The sequence below is a fragment of the Sycon ciliatum genome, chromosome 7 (assembly GCF_964019385.1).
Source record: "Sycon ciliatum chromosome 7, ocSycCili1.1, whole genome shotgun sequence".
NCBI classification, from domain to species: domain Eukaryota; kingdom Metazoa; phylum Porifera; class Calcarea; order Leucosolenida; family Sycettidae; genus Sycon; species Sycon ciliatum.
The window spans coordinates 18,347,339-18,364,982 of NC_088649.1; the positions used below are offsets into that span (position 1 = coordinate 18,347,339).

General features: G+C 46.9%; 1 protein-coding gene across 2 annotated transcripts in view; it reads right to left on the bottom strand.

Annotated features, from left to right (window-relative positions):
* LOC135821148 (uncharacterized) overlaps positions 1-17,644 on the bottom strand; it is a 127,467-nt gene that overhangs the window by 50,544 nt on the left and 59,279 nt on the right. For both annotated transcript variants that reach the window (XM_065334212.1, XM_065334211.1), the window contains 3 exons: positions 15,649-15,720; positions 5,508-5,579; positions 4,001-4,075 (listed from right to left, as the gene is read on the bottom strand). In XM_065334212.1, the coding sequence (XP_065190284.1) occupies positions 4,001-4,075; positions 5,508-5,579; positions 15,649-15,720 (219 nt within the window). The remainder of the gene's footprint in view (positions 1-4,000; positions 4,076-5,507; positions 5,580-15,648; positions 15,721-17,644) is intronic.

Below are 17,644 nucleotides of genomic sequence, written 5' to 3' on the forward strand. Positions count from 1 at the left end.
GATGCTCTTACATTCAAAATGAACTGTGACTAGCGACCTATGCTCAATACAATCCTTTGCTCCCTACCATTACCAATTTCAAAACTTAGAAAATTTAGAATTGGAAGAACAAAAGGCCAATGTAAAGAAAAAAGTGTCAACAAGGAATTGCCAACCACACAAGCCGACCTGTTTGGGAACTATTACGCGTTGTATTATCAGGACATACGCAACACCTGCTGCATACAGTTTGATATACAGTAAAACCTGTCAAAGCGACCACTCGGATAAGGCAACCACCTGTCCCAGAAGACCACTGGAACCAAGACCAAGGGATGCTATTTCCAGTCAAATGACCCTGGATACGGAGACCACCTGGTAACAGAGACCAGATTCTGAAGGTTCCTAGAGCGGTGGTCTTAGACAGGTGTCACTGTACTACGTATGGTCCAATGCCAAAGCTAGTACATGTATGACAAGCGCCACTGTGCGTTAGTCTAGCTGTTCAGAATGTATGTTGCACTCTATGAAATACATTATATCAATTATTATTGTCATGGCATGATTCACTTCTTTGCATTGCATTCCTCATTACTCTGTGCTGTAGTTTCTGCTGTGTGCGACGCGTGCTAAACGGTTCTTTTCTCGCTCTTATACGTGTGATGGCACGACACCCGCATCCATATAAATCACGTGTTTGTTGTACGAGTAGCGTGGCCAGCTGACTGCGCATGCTCCTCTGGCCTGGAAGTTTGGCTTCCGAGCTGGGTCTTTTTCAGACTTGTTTTTTTCTAAAATTCAGATGTAGTATTATTTAAAAAAAAAGAGTAGAAACACATGATAACGAGTTATGCAGCAACTATCCACGACTGTAACAAGATGATAAACGGTCAGAAAGTGCGATAGCAGGGCGCAAAAAAGTATGAACCTTCCAAGTTGGAAGGCTGTTGGTTTGCGCACTGGAGATGTGGCACCGGAGCTGCAGACCTCCTGACTGTCCTACAGTATGAATGGGCCAATGCCATGGCAGAAGGTGGAGCTATGCAAGCAGTTGCCGTGGACATAGCGGGGGCTTTTGAAAAAGTGTCTCATGCTGGCGTACTTTACAAGGCCCGCCAGCTGGGGATAGGGGGTTCACTGCTCGCATGGCTTACCCACTACCTGCAATGTCGCACCATCAAAGCTGTCGTTCATGGCTAGAGCTCATCGGTGCACCCTGTCCAGGCTGGCGTCCCACAAGGTAGTATCCTTGGACCTACATTGTTCCTCGTGTACGTAAACGACATTTCAAGCTGCTTGTCGCATGTTACAAACCTGAACACTTTTGCTGATGATACAACTTTGTACTCCCTCCTTGACCAAGCCTCGAATGCCTCACTACAACGCAGCCTAGATGAGCTTCATGCCTGGGGCAAGAGATGGAAGATTGCGTTTGAGCCATCAAAATCGCAAACTATCACTCTGTCGCACCAGCGGAAGGATACAGTGCCTCCCCAGCTGTCATTTGGCGGAACTCCTCTCCCACCAGATGAATCTGTGAAGGTGCTCGGAGTGACGTTTGATTCTAAACTGAGCTACAGACTCCACCTTCGGCAAGTGGCATCACGTGCTAAGCAGCGGCTGGGCCTCCTGCGGAAGGCAGCACCCCTCCTCAGCCACGCGGGCAGGGTGACTGTTTACAAAGGATTCGTCCGGCCAATGCTGGAATATGCCCCCCCCCCCCTTGCGTGGATGGGATCAGCCCCCTCACACCTGGCCATGCTGGATGCTGTCCAGCTCCGCGCCCTAAATGTCATTGGCCCTGGTACGATTCTTCCCAGCCTCCTTGTTCGGCGAAAGGTCTCTGCTCTCTGCCTACTGTACAAACTGATGTGTGGCCATGGTCTGCCTCAAGTTGCAGCCATGTGTCCCCCGCCGGCTATACCGCCACGTCATCGCCACACTCGAGCAGCCCAAGCACAGCACCATCCCCACCAGCTTGAGCTGAATCTCTCGCCACGAGCTCCTGATTACCTTCAGCGCTAGATGTGTTAGAGCTAGGTCTCCGGTCGCTGAATGTCTCAGTAGCCTGTCAGTTTTGTGCCCTGTTATCGCACTTTCTGACCGTTTATCATCTTGTTACAGTCGTGGATAGTTGCTGCATAACTCGTTCTCATGTGTTTCTTCTCTTTTTTTACATTTTATTACTGGCTCAGTATCGGAGTAGTATTATTTTATTCTATAAACAAGACACGGTTTAAAAAAAATGGTTGTCCTCAAAGCCTGATGTTGTCTTGCTTTTCCGGAGGCATGTAGACTTTGGAATGTGCGTAGAAGACTCAATGCAAACACTGACCAATGCCAAAGTTAAGGGGGGGGGGGGGGGCAACAATTGCCCGGTGAGACTTCAGACGTTTCAATACACGAGCATACAGTAACGCTGCAGTTGTGAGCAAATGTAACCGCATTTGGCTCAATGCTGGCCTGACCCACGATCTCTACCGTTCTCCCTTCCGGGATGGCTAAGAATGGAGTGTGGTTAGACATGATGTGGTGGGTGGTGGTGATCAAAAACACTGGCCAAGGTTGTCAAGCAATTCTGACTCTCAGCGCAGCAAAGATGAAAGAGAAACAGCATCGAGAGATAGAGTAATGCACATGCGATCGCTGAGAGTCATGCGTAATGCGTGTGATAGTTGCTTCACTACTCGTTCCCATGTGATTTCTCCTATTTTATTTAAATTTATTGGCTCAGTATCCGAGTTTGATGATGATACGGATTTTTTTAGTTTTTTCTTCAGTTTATTCACCTCCGCTGTCATCGGAAGCAGAGGAGCTATCATCATTTTCATCATCAAGATGCACAATAAAAGCCTCCTGAAGCTGCTCCTCGATGTCGTCAGCTTTCACCTAATCATCCTCTACTTTCATGACGCGTTCGCAGCATTTCAGCCAGTCTGGCCATACTATTGCAATGATCATTCTTCGAGGAAGAAGACGACGACAGCAAACAACAAAAGTACAATAGTTGAAGGACGCTCCGCTTGGCTTTTCCACGCAATATTTTCTCGCGGATTCAGATCTTGACATCAAATCATTAATAGGTAAACAAGCGTTTCGGAGACAGCAACTTAAATATGGCAATCAAGAGTATTAACTGTGCGGTAACCGTGCTCTATTACAATAGCAACAAACATGCGAGAGAAATGTGAATGTGAAATGTACATTTTTTGAAAGGATTGGGAGAACTCGACTGATCCTTTGAAATGTACATGTAGGTCTTTTCATACTAGTCAGAACAACAGATGGCTTGATCAGTCACAACTTAAAGTTTCATGCCATCTCAGGCACTCACCTGATGAGTGCCTGAGATGGCATGAAACTTTAAGTTGTGACTGATCAAGCCATCTGCTGTTCTGACTAGTGTGTCACGGCTCTACCTTCCTGGTATCGAGCTCTCTTGGATTTCTGATGGAATTCACAACAGTGTAGGTCTTTTCATATGTACATTTCACATTCACATTTCTCTCCCATGTGTGGTACTATTGTAATAAAGCATGGTCACCGCATAGTTAGTACTCTGATTGCCAAATAATATCAGTAGTTTTTTTTACAAAAAAAAGTACGTGCAGAGGCATTCCGCGTAGACGACGTTGTGACTCGATAACTTTATAATAAGTGAACCATAACTGTGTAGCTGAGAAACACGGCATTCTTTTGTGGACAGACTGTAGGGCCACCCACAGTTATTTCGTTGGTTCGGGTCACTTCACCCATCACTATCAGGGTCTGGCTGCTGCCGCGGGAACAGCCGACAGATATACCAAGACATGTGTAGCCAAAGTGCTAAAGTACGTGTTGAGTCTCGAGACCATACTAGCTAGCAGGACACAAAAGACAAGGATGACTTGGAACGGCACTGCATGCAGGGTCCATCCCTGCATGCATCCCACATGGATTACTGCAGTAAGTTTATGAAACTGTTGAGGGGAAATGGAATCTAGCACTATTGAATATAACAAGCGCAAGTGCTCGTGCTTACAGTAGAGCTAGAGTTCCATTAATGGGTTGGAGTAAGTCTTCTGGTAGTCTGGTGATATTGTTCTTCTGCAAAAGCCTTCAAAGGAAATGTAGAAAACAGAAGGGACACATGGAAATGAGTCATGAACTGCTGTCCACTACCGAAACTATAATAGTAAATATTACAGAACATTTGTTGCCTGATGATTGCGAGAGCATGAAACTTGAAATCGCAGCAAACAAGCTTTGAGTTACTATTGTACTGTATTATGCTCTGCCTCCATGGTGTTGAGCACTGTCAGCACACTGTTACATCTTTCGGGTAATAGTAAATATTATAAAGTCGGCGTGGAGACAAGAAACATAATATGGATGAAAGTAAAGTGAGCGCACTCATACCACGAGAACAATGGAACAATATTAATTTTTTGTAAATTTTTATGATTTGAACGTTGTTTCATATGATAATCATCAGAAATCTTCATCACACTGAGAGTTGGACTACAAAGGAAAGTTATTTATGGTACCATAAAGTGAATAGTATTAAATCTAAAAACTAGTACAAGAAACACTAATATTCTAAAGCAAGCACTATTGGAGGCGTGATTACATGAGCAGCGAGCAGTGTGAAAGCAAGTGTAAATTGGAGAAATGCAGAAAGAATTTGTTACCGCACTTACACTCTTCACTGAACATACCAACACTCACATACCCACTCACATACTTGTGCCTTTCTCATCTGCATTTCTCCAACCTACACTTGCTTTCACACTGCTTTCACACTGCTCGCCTTTTAGCGCATCAATCATGTGAGCAGATGAATTTGTCATGACAGCTGCTCAAGCAAAAATGGATATCATTGCATTGAGCTGTAACTGCCTACTTTAAAAACAATTCTGTTCATTACAGGCAATCCATTGCAGTGCCACATGAAAAAGACGAAATTGTATTCCAGATGAACATTTCTGCTTATACAGTAGCTCTTGCCCATAGAACTCTGTGCGGCGCTGTATTTGTGAATCCAATCGTGCTTGAAAGAAAAACGGCTCTTTTTGTGGATACAATCACAGGGCCTTCGCCACTGGTACGGCTGGTGTTCCCATGGCCGTACCAGTTTTCACCAGTTCCACTTTCATGGGCTGCTCAGGGTGCATTTGATTATCTGAAGTACTAGTAATAAGCTATCCTCATACGCTTCTTGCTGGAGTCTCTACTTCCTCAACTGTTCGACTTGTCCCGGGCCAGTGAAGTCTACTGCGCTAGCTGTCATATCTGTTGCTAGAGGAATTTGCATCTGAAACAAACAGATAATGCATAGAGGTAGAGATGTATACAACAGATCTAGTTCGAGGAAACACTGAAAAATCGTCATAAAAAACCTAGAAAAACATCGATTTCAAAAGTCCCATCTCTATCCCAGGACTTTCGCACGACATCCCTGGACCCCTGGACAAACACGCTATTTGCTGGACTGTCCCGGGGAACCCTGGATGGCTGGTATGTATGTGAGCAGGACTGTACATACTTACACTGTATGTAAAATTGGAAGGTTCTGAAAGAGGTTGGCTGGAAGTGATAGAATCATGTTCTGTTCCAGATTCCTACAATCGGAAGAGTAAAAGCAAAGATTAAGAATCATGTTCTGTTCCAGATTCCTACAATCGGAAGAGTAAGCATACGCCATCAGATGCAGTCACAAGCTAGCGACTGCCGACCACTGTGCCAGGGACGGATGCTCTTACATTCAAAATGAACTGTGACTAGCGACCTATGCTCAATACAATCCTTTGCTCCCTACCAATACCAATTTCAAAACTTAGAAAATTTAGAATTGGAAGAACAAAAGGCCGATGTGAAGAAATAAGTTTCAACAAGGAATTGCCAACAACACAAGCCGGCCTGTTTGGGAACTATTACGCGTTGTATTATCAGGACATAGGCAGCACTTGCTGTATACAATTTGCTACACTATGTATGGTCCAATGCCCAAGCTAGTATCACAAAGACCAATGTGCGCTAGTCTGGCCAATGCCAAAGTTAGGGGGGGGGGGGGGAATTGAGATGTGAGAATATTTGCAGCCTATGCCTGAGATCTTTGTTCCTTGCTGGTTTCGTGCGCAGGGCATCAGTGGAGGTCATTACGACAATCATTAGGACCGCTTGTGTACACAGCCATGTATACATCGTACATGCACAAAAAAAACAAATTGCAGATGGGTGAAAACAAGACTGTCGGTCGGGTGGCCCGAAACAACGAATTAATTCTGGGTGGCCCAATGAAATAAAATATGTGAGCAAAAATTCAGAAACGTTTTTCTTTGATGGTCATCAGTGAAGGAGTGCCGTCAGATGTATAGTGATGATAGTTTCAACTGTTGGGTTCATGTATTATTCATTTGGCCTGGGTAGCCATGTATTTTCGTTTAGTCTTTTCTCGCAGTGTTTCCTTTCATTTCTAAGCCGCGACGCCGTCACGTACTGCGGTACGACGGGTCACGTGCTGCCAACCTACTGCATTCTTTATTCACCAGTTTTCACGGCTACACTGCATGCATTGTATCATGACTCATACTTGAAGTAATTATTTTTTGCTCTGCGCTGAATCCCGTACTAGTGTAGGGCTTTTTCAGAGTTTGCTTTGGATGAGGCTCGGCAAGTAAGTAGTTCGGCTCTTCGAAAGGAAGAGAGAAAGGGTTGTCTTTTTGTTATTTGCAAAATATCTATTTTACTACCACGAAATCTTCCCGTTGCGTGTGTGACCCATGCATGACAAATTGGTAGCAGAGGATGGTAGCAGAGGATGAACGGAGCTGCTTGTACTTCGGCAGGAGACTTCGACGGGCCTCTCTCTGTTGCATAGTTAGATCGTGGTTTACGTAAACTGGGTTTGTACCAAAAAGGGTTGTATTTTTGTTGTTTGCGAAATATCTATTTTACTACCACGAAGTTTTCCCGTTGCGTGTGTGACCCTGCATGACAAATCGGTAGCAGAGGGTGGTTTTCGAGTAGTGGTTCATTCACCAAGCGCAGTGTGGTAGCGAGTAGCATTTCGGGTTTTCGCTGGACAACATGGATCTTGAGGAGTGCAAGAAAGCGAAGGCCAAGGCTAAGTTCCATGTCACACGAAATCGAAACTTGTTGCTCAGCAGGATCTACGAAGAGGATGCGACCTCGAAAGAGATCAAGAGGTTGTTAGATGACATGACTGAGAGTGTTCACAACGCTGTGGATGTGTGTCTAAAACTGGTAACTCGGTACGCAGAATTAGGACTACCCACAGAAAAAGTGCACGAGGAGATAGAGGTCATCAACGTCGACTACAGCGATGCTGTCAGCAAGACCAGCGACATGCTGGCAGAAATAAGCAAGAGGCCAAGTCGAGCCAGAACGGGTGAAAGTTTGCCAGCTTCCATCACCAGAGCCAAGAACATAAGATTAGTAAAGGCAATGTTGACGTAGATCTTGGAGAATCCCAGAGCAAGTGGGAGGATGTTGACCCCGCCACACTCTCCTAGCAAGGCCCTTGAGGAAAAACAGAACATGTGTGCTGAGAAGAGTCTCAGTCGTTTTGGGAATGTGTCTGCATCCAGTGTCAGCCAGAGTGCGACTGTTGAGGGGACTCCTCAGCCGCCTGCCGTTTCCTCGGGAGCACGTCTGGGAGCAAATGCACCGGTACTCCCCCTGGGAACTCCAAGTGGTGACCATCGTGATAGACAGGACGAACCGCCTGGGGCTGACACAGCAAGCGTCAGAGAGAGCCAGCCAATTGTGTCGTCGTCAAGTGCAACCATGGCAACCAATGTGAGTACAGACAAGTCACGCACGATTAAGGTGTCCTTTCCAGTCTCTTTGTCGTCTGTACCTACATTACCGTTTACGGCGGAGCTCTTGTCAAAAGTTCACCCGGTTGCCATGGCAAGCGCCGAAACCATGGCAACACCACTGAACATTGGTCATCAGTCTGCAGGGAGTAACCAGGCACGTGGCATTGCTCAGTCTGGCGCGCAGCAGGCACCGGTATCTACGTCGGCAGCTTCGGCAAGAAACGTAATCACTGCCCCTAACCGTAGTTCAAGTGGGGTCAGTGTACCACCCAGAGCATTGTCGGCCACGACCATACTCATGCAGTCAGCCCAGACGCAACCAACTCCTGCAGTGCAGCCTCCTCGTGGGACGCAACCAACTCCAGCTGTGCAGCCTCGTGCAGTTGCAAGTCATACTCTCTCGGCTTCTACACCTGCATTTGTGCCGGGATCAGCAAATTTGTACGCCAGTTCCACCGCCGACCCATTCTGGACATCCATTCTCATTTGGAACACCACCGGGTTTCTTGCCGGCGCCCGACTTCCCGACGCACGTCTTGCCGAATCAGTCTGGAATAATGTCTACACCACCAGCGACCCAACCGGTCATGCAACAAATACCAGTTGGTCAGCCGGGTCACGCGTCGCACCATGAAGATTATGGTCTTGTGCAGCCAAGCAGTCTTCCAGTAGCCATGACTTCGCCGAGTGGTCTACCAGTGCAAGCGAGTAGTTCTGGTAGAATCGAGTTGTACCGACATTTAGAGAAAGTGTCAATTCCAACATTCAAGGGCGACAAGCGGCAATATGAGTAGCAGGCGGCGTTTGAGATGTGCATTGGCTGCGCTAACTTTCCGGATGGGCTGAAGTTATTGCAGCTCCGAAAATACCTCGCGGGCGATGCACTACGATCTATCGACACTCTTGGCTACTCGGCCGAGGCGTATGAGGCAGCACGACGTAGGCTGGAACGCAAGTTCGGTGGTCAGCGACGTCTAGTTGCAGTGCATCTAGAAGCCCTTGAGAAGTTCCCAGCGATGAGATCTGCAAACGCCGAGGAGTTGGAGCGTTTTGCGGAGCTACTCGATGTCGCGGTGGTGAATTTGAAGGCTAGTGGTCAGACACAGGAGTTGGCTAACGGGACATTTTATGTCCGGCTAACACAGAAACTGGGGGTGTCTCTTCTGCTGAGCTACCAGAAGTGGATACACCAGGCAAGCACCTCTGAATCTGTCGAAGCGCTTCTGCAATGGGTGGAGCTGGAAAGTGAGTTCCAAGTACAAGCCCAGGAGACGATCCAAGGTATCTCCACGGCAACTCCAGTAGGATCCACTCAAACAGCAAAGAGTCACCCACTGAAGGGCCAGGCCAGTCATGGTGGAGTGAAGCATCAGGCATTCTTCGCTGACAAGCCCAAAAAGGCCCAGAGCAGCAGCAGTTGCCCAATCTGCACGAAGGTCCATCCCGTTTGGAAATGCCTAGAGTATCGGAAGCTGTCAATTGCAGAGCGTTGGCAGAAGGCCCGGACGCTCAAGCTTTGCTACCGTTGCCTTAAAACTCTGGTCATTTGGGAAATAACTGTCCCAGGTCGCAGCCCGGTGGTGCAGACAGAGACCCACAACGCGTTGCTGCACGGAAAGTCTAGTGCTACTACAGACTCGAATGGAGCCTCACAGAAGCCAGTGCTCCAGTCTAGCGCCTCCACGGAGGGGGGTGACACCAGTTCCATGGCCACACATATGAGTAGTGTCAGCGTTAGAGCTGTCGCACTGCGAACCGTTCCCGTCATACTTCGCCACGGCGACAAGAATGTCAAGGTCAACGCGCTGCTGGACGACGGCAGCACGCAGTCTTACCTTAATTGCGATGTTGCGGCACAGCTAGAGCTTAGCGCTCCCACACAAGAAGTGTCAGTGAGCACGCTGAACGGCCGCATCGAGACCCTAGAGACCATGCCAGTCGACTACCACATCGAGAGTCTGGATGGCAGATTTATCACACAGTTCTCTGCTCTGACTGCCAAGAATGTCACCGGTGACCTTACACCTCACGATTGGTCAGTAGATCAGACACGGTATCCGCACCTCAACGGCATCGAGTTTCCGCAATGCCAGAAGAAGCGAGTAGAGGCGCTGATCGGCCTTGACCACGCTAGTCTCCACAGGTGCATGGAGGAAGTCTATGGTGAGGCTCATGAGCCATTCGCAAGCAGAACGCCACTCGGGTGGACATGCGTTGGCAGGAGCACCAGGCCTGAACAGATGACAAATTTCACCCGCACGTACTTTGGAAAGGACGTTGACCTGAATGCACTGGTGAGAAGGATGTGGGAGGTGGAGAAACTTCCCCAGTTGTACGAATTCTGTGCAGATGATCAAGCCGTTTTTGATCAGACGGTCCAGTCGATGACCTACAAGAACGGAAGATACCAGGTTTCGGAGCCGTGGATCAAGAGACCACCTCCGGACAACTACAGTCGAGAAACCGCAATGAGGTGACATCGTCCTCGTTGTGTCAGCTGATACCCCCAGTGGCAGGTGGCCTCTTGGACGGGTGTTGGAGGTCTACCCTGGTTCTGACGGCAGAGTGCGTGTCGCTAAGCTCCAGGTCGGAGGCAAGCAGGTAACCAGGTCAGTTGTACGGCTATGTCCGGTTGTGAAAGGCTGACAGTCCGTACGCACGTTTTACATGGACTTATCGCCATCTTTAGTCAGTTCGATCTCTTTTCTCATTTTACTCATTCTTTGATACGGATGTATCAAGGAGGGGGGTATGTTGGGAAGGCTGTCGTGGCCATATGTTGTTTATTATGTATTTACCATTTATTCAATATTTCTCTCAGGATGTGAAATATGAAATGTCTCAGAAAGTTCAGTTTATTTTGGAACGCAATTTCGCGTACATGTAGTGATTTAGCCTACGGTTAGTTCACGAGTTATTTCGTAGGTGGTTTGTTTCTTGCGTTGCACAATGCAAGACAAGAATTTGCACAACGGCACAAGAGTATTGACGTTGACTCTCAAAATGATTCTTGGTCGCATTTTGTTTGTTTCTTCTAAGTTTTGACAAAGGGACATGTATTTTCGTTTAGTCTTTTCTCGCAGTGTTTCCTTTCATTTCTAAGCCGCGACGCCGTCGCGTACTGCGGTACGACGGGTCACGTGCTGCCAACCTACTGCATTCTTTATTCACCAGTTTTCACGGCTACACTGCATGCATTGTATCATGACTCATACTTGAAGTAATTATTTTTGCTCTGCGCTGAATCCCGTACTATAGTCCATTTCAAAAAGATTAGCAATCAGGTTTTGGTCTTAAAAAGTATGAAGATAAGGGAAATTTGGACAACAAAGTACATAGAATGGCTTGTTAGGACACGGCAAATTGTTCTGTGAAGGTTTCGGAACAATTGGACCAGCCGTTAAGGAGTTAGAATTTCGGCCAGGTTTCCGGCCTTTTCCCATGGTTTACAATTTGCCCTGGATGTCAGTATCGATTTTTTTATCAAAACCCACGATTTATCCTTTCCTTTTTGGCCTTGTGGTTATGAATGCTGTCTGCTGACCATGAAGTTGTGATTCAAATCCCAAACTATCTTCAAGTCAAACTTTTTTCATTGTTTTGGTGGTCACGCTGGTACAAAAAGTACAAGCCAAAGAAGGACTGGGTGGCTGCGCCAAACGATTTGTTGTTGTTGGAGCTCGCGTTTCCTGCCGAACAAAGACACTTGTGAACCCACCCACAACACTGAAATGGTGTGAGTGAACACGGAAGTCATTGCGCTGTAGCTACGTGTTGTTGAATACAACGGCACATCGATCGATTTCTCGTTGAGAATTATTTTAGTATTTCAAGATCGCCAATTTATTTGAATGTAGGAGTCAACGCCGTCTTCTATCAGCTTTCACAGGCGTCTGCTTTTCTCAAAATGTCGTCGAAGTCACACGGATAGCTTTGCCAAGTCATGGCCTTGGGAATGAGTCTGTGTCGATGTCGTTTTCGTCACATCGTGAGAGTAAATTGCATCGCAGCTCAAAGAAATTGGGCACGAAACGAATTGGGACCCATCCCGCTCGTCAACATTTACCACACTTTCGACATGTCCTGAGCCTCTCTGTCCATATCGATACGAGGAATAACTCGTTTGTTGTAAACCAGACGTACCGGTACATGTACCGACGTGAGTGAGTTGTCATTTTTCATGCTTTCGCGCGGATTATTTCTTCGAGTTCACAGTGAGTTTTTCCAGCCAGCTCTCGAGCGCGCATACGGTAAGACGGCAAACTCCCCGGGCGATCGCCAGGATTGCTAATCTTTTTGAAACTGACTGTAGTGTAGGGCTTTTTCAGAGTTTGCTTTGGATGAGGCTCGGCGAGTAAGTAGTTCGGCTCTTCGAAAGGAAGAGAGAAAGGGTTGTCTTTTTGCTGTTTGCGAAATATCTATTTTACTACCACGAAGTCTTCCCGTTGCGTGTGTGACCCTGCATGACACCAGCCGTTAAAAGGAATTAGAATTTCTGCAGGGTTTTGGCTTTTTCCCATGGTTTACAATTTGCCCTAGAAACCAGTATTGATTTTTTTCGAAAAACCACGATTTATCTCTTCCTTTTTGGCCTTGTGGTTATGAGTGCTGTCTGCTGACCATGGTTTTGTGAGTTCAAATCCCAGCCTGTCTTCAAATCAAACTTTTTTTCACTGTTTTACTGATCAAGCACCAAACGACCTGTTGTTGTTGGAGCTTTCCGAGACCTCCGGTCGGATGAGCCTCGCCAACCACATCGGCACATCGCCCCTACTCCCCTTTGGCTTGTTGTCCAGTGTCATTTCAGTTGTCCTCTTCCCCTGATTATTAGTAGGGCTGTGTTTTCTAGTTTAAAAAAATATATTAAAAAAAGCTCGCGCTTCCTGCCGAACTGACTGACACTTGACTGGCTCACGCCATGTGAATATACACTCAACACAGAAACGGTGTGAGTGATTAGAAGTCATTGCGCTGTAGTTACGTGTTGAATACACTGGCACATCGTGTGCGCAACTTTGAACTGTTTGTGGTAGATTTGGTGTCACGTGTTTGTTTCGTCTTGGTCGCTGTGGACACGCGTCATTGGTTGGTGGTGTTGTGCGCATGCGCGAAACTGTGTGAGCTAGTCTTTGGTCTGTCGTCTTGTCAAGATGTAGTCGTTTTCCGTGTTCTTGTTCATTCGTCAATAAAAGAGTGTAAAAAGGCAGTCCAGTGGTGGCGGTTGAGCTGATGCAGTGATGAAGAGTGTAATGGCAGACTAACAACTACAACATTTGGCGCCCAACTATCTCTCGACGCGGAGTTCTGCCTCCGCAGCTCACGACCCTGAGATGTGTGTTGCTCCCGTCACTGCTGGACTGTCCTGCTTTATTCGTCACCCCTGTCCGTGTTCGAACGTTCGTCGTGGAGCTGTGTCGTCGTGCTGTGTCGTCGTCCGGTGTCCCGTCGTCGTCGTCCCGTCGTCGTCGTCTACTCAATTCAATCAAGCTGACGCCCTCCGCTGAGCTGTGTTCAAGTGTCGCTGTGCGTCCGCCGTTTCGTTGTCCTGAGACGAGTGGAGTATCAGCTTCGCAGTTGGCTTCCTGCTGCTCCGAAGTCGTGTGCTGGCTGGGAATGCGCCGCCTTTCTTCTCTCCATATCTCTCTTCTTTTCTTTGTTTTCCGGTGAGTGTTTATGTGTGTGCATGCGTGCGTGCATACGGGAGTTTGTTTGAATTGCTACTTGTCTTGGGAACTGGCGTCTGATCATGGTGAACCACGGTTGGTTCTCCTTGTGGCAGTCCACATCGAAGGCAACGAACGTCCGATCAGGGTGAGCCCCGGTTCATTGCTGGGAGCTAGACTCGCTGCTTGTTTGTCGTTGCCATGTATATATTTTATTTATTTTTGTTTTTTCGGTGACAGTCATGGGTTTGGCTGGCGTTGTGTGGATGGGCAGGGCTCATCGGTTTTTAGGCTTAGGTTTAGCCTGTGTTTTTTTGTGTGTGCGTGGCTAGACAGCAATGCAGTGTTTCTTCTCTTCTCTTTAACATTCACCTCTCTTTCTTTCTTCTGGCTTTGGTTGCCCTGATTTTTTTTCTGGGGAGCTACATGCGTTGGTCCTGTGGCTACTTTTGCTGTTTGCGGTTGCGTCTCTCTGCGTATTGTGTTTTATTTGGTCATACCGAGGACGGTATGTGTTTTTTTTGGTCGGGATATTGTGGTAGATTTGGTGTCACGTGTTTGTTTCGTCTTGGTCGCTGTGGACACGCGTCATTGGTTGGTGGTGTTGTGCGCATGCGCGAAACTGTGTGAGCTAGTCTTTGGTCTGTCGTCTTGTCAAGATGTAGTCGTTTTCCGTGTTCTTGTTCATTCGTCAATAAAAGAGTGTAAAAAGGCAGTCCAGTGGTGGCGGTTGAGCTGATGCAGTGATGAAGAGTGTAATGGTAGACTAACAACTACAACATGTTGAGTGGGAGAGCTTGTATAGCCACGCACAAATACGTCTTGGTAACTCAAATATGGAGGGGTTCCGGTTCACGGAACGACATTGCACTTGTTACTTGAAAGGATTAGGTGACTTGAAAAGGAGAAAACCTTATTTGAGACAAGTGAAGCATGCAAAAGGGAAAAGGCGGCAAAAAAGGAGCCACAGGCTCGCTGCGCATGCTCCGGGCTGAGAGCTGCAAAACGGTGCACGCATGCAAGACATCAGCATGAAGTCAACATTATGTAACACATAAACAAAAAAAGACATAATAATGAGCGTAAAGCGGGATTCACAGAAGCTTTTTTTGCGATGCGACACGCGATGCGACAGGCGCGAAACCGGGAAAACCCCAAATCGCAGCCTTGTCGCACCCCACGCAACTGCCGCAACTGGGCCATCGCAGGCCATAGCAGAAGTTGAGCTTGGCTCAACTTTTGCGATGCGATGCGACAAGCGATTTGGCGTACGGTTTTGACCTTTTCTACAACAAAGTTGTACAAAGGTTCAAGAGTTGCCTATAAATTTGTACAAGTTGTATCAAACCGCGCGTATATCATGGTGACGTAGCCAAATCAGCAAAGATGTTGTCGCATCACTGACTTCTTCTGTGAATGGCATTTCGCGAGTTCGCATCGTACGCGGCCGTCGCAGATCGCGTCGCATCGCGTGTCGCATCGCAAAAAAAGCTTCTGTGAATCCCGCTTAACGCGGATCCGTGATGCATATTCACGACACATCGATCGATCGATTTCTTGTTGAGAATTATTTTAGTATTTCAAGATCGCCAATTTATTTGAATTTAAGAGTCAATACCGTCTTCTATCAGCTTTCACAGGCGTCTGCTTTTCTCAAAATGTCGTCGAAGTCACACGGCCGGTGGGCTTTGCCAAGTCACGACCTTGAGAATGAGTCCGTGTCCGTGTCGTTTTCGTCGCATGGTGAGAGTAAATTGCATTGCAGCTCAAAGAAACTGTTTGGTCACGAAACGAATTCAGTGGGACCCTTGCCGCGCTTCAGCATTCAACATGCCCTCTCTGAGTCCATATCGATACGAGGAAACACTCGTTTGTTGTAAACCAGACCTACATGTACCCGGTGAGTTGTGATTTTGCATGCTTTCGCGCGGAATATTTCGTCGAGGTCACGGCGAGTTTTTCCAGGCAGCTCATACGGTAAGACGGCAAACGTCCCAGGCGATTGCCAGGATTGCTAGTCTTTTTGAAACTGACTGTAGATTGTTAGATTCTCAGTCAGACTCTGACACATTCAAAGCTGTGCCGGCTCCTAAAGACAAAAGAATCGATGGGGACATCCAAAAGACATCCAGAGCCACAAGACCGTGACCACAGGCTTGTACATTAATTATATCGTTACTTACAAATAACCCAGTTTTGCAAGGCCATGGAAGAGTTTTGGTGGAAGCATCTGAATTCTGCTCTGTGCTATTTTTCTACATTCAGAAAAGTGAAGAGGAAAATTGAAAATGATAACACTTCTGCAAATCTCAATCACATTTTCGACACTCGGATAATGAGCCATGTAAAATAGAAGAAGACAACACATGGAAACAAGTTATGAAGCAACTATCCACGAATGTCGCAAGATAAAAAGCGGTCAGTACGCTTAGGGCGCATTCACACGCACGGATAAAACACGGCAGTTGGGAAAGTTGTCATGACAAAGTGCTCACGTGACGTTCCTGGCGCGTTTCCGCCAGGAAAAGTTGCCCAGCTCGCGGAGGAGCACTGGGAAAGGTTTACTGCCTGTAGAGTTGGTCTGGCGCGGTGATTTGAAAGCTGTTTGTTGGAGTGTAGTACATCTGGTGAGGTTGAAAGTGTTTGTGTCGAAGAACCATCATGCCGAAAACCGTGTTCAATAACGAGATGGAGCGTGCCGTGATGAAGAGCTATGTGGAGGTACGTACGTCGTTTGCATGCAGCACAAATCGAGGAGATGGATGACGAAATAATTTTTAAAATTGAATTCCGGTATTCCCTCTTGTGTGCCAGATATTTGTACATGTAGGTGCTTCAGGTTCTACATTGACAGCTCAAGAGAAGTACGCAGAGATAGCGAAGCGGGTCAACGAGACCGGAGTAGCTGAAGGCTGGACTGAGGTCACCGGTGCACAAATCGAGACGAAGATTGACAGCTTGAAGCGCAAAGGAAAGAAAATCTATAAGACCTACAGGACGAAGACAAAGACTGGAGCTCCAGTTGATGAGGACTTTGATTTGAAAATTTTGATTTTTGATGCGCCTGGCTGCCTTGGTTGGCATGCCAACATTTCGGTGTGCACCAGGGTGACAGCTATTGTTCTCCTTGTCCTCTTGCAGACAGTGCAATAATGTTCTGCCAACCACTTACAGCTTCATCAACGCGGTGCAACACACGATGTGTCAGCACAGTCTATCCAAAAGCGATGCGCTTCCGTTCCGTTGTGAAAGCTGTCGACTTATTAAATATACTGTAAAAGCTATTATTCTAACGAGACGCATATATTATAACGATTTCCCAAAAGTGGCTAGTTTACGTGTACCAAAGGTAATGATTCTCACTCATTCTCAACGCTCAATAGGACAGTGTATTTATCATCATAACATCTGTCTTTCTCAACCCAAGTGGATGCAGTATGTGCAAATGTCAATGGGAAGGTCGGAGCATTTGTCCATGCAAAGCAGAATATCAGCATTTTTGGCAAACGACTTTTCTATTTATCGATCATTCAGTCCACATTTGAGTTTGGCAGCACTGCATATATTCATTGCTTATCACAAGCCCTATATGACAAGCTTCTTACTGCCAGTCGCGTAGCATTAAAGAGAATATTTTCGTTGGATAGAATGACTCCCACCACTCTTCTATACAGTCATACTAACTTGTACTCCCTTGAGAAACGCCTCAACTTCAAAACCTATGTATTTGTTTACCGCTGCCTGAATGGACTTGCTAGTCCTCTTCTGCGAGACCGCTTTACCTTGCGCGCCCATGGTGCTCGCACTGCAGCCACCACCCGTGGCCAAGTCTCTGCTGCTCTTGTTCTGCCCCCCGCTAACACCCGATATGGCTTTAGTGCAATTTCTTATTTGGGCGCTGCCAGGTGGAATACACTTCCACCGGCTTGCCACATGTCTAGTTCACCAGCTGAATTTCGCTCATCCATCAAATTATACCTAGGGTTCCCTGTAAAAAGGCGCTGACGCCTGTTGGGAATTCCCTAGTAAAAGAAGAATAAATAATAATAATAATATATCATCACGATTTCTACTTTAACGACAGATTTCTCCTCGTTAACTCGTTAGAGTTTGCACTTCGTTATGGGCCTCAACCAGCGACTCAGCCCTTAGGGTAAAAAATTTCAAAATTCCTTTTTG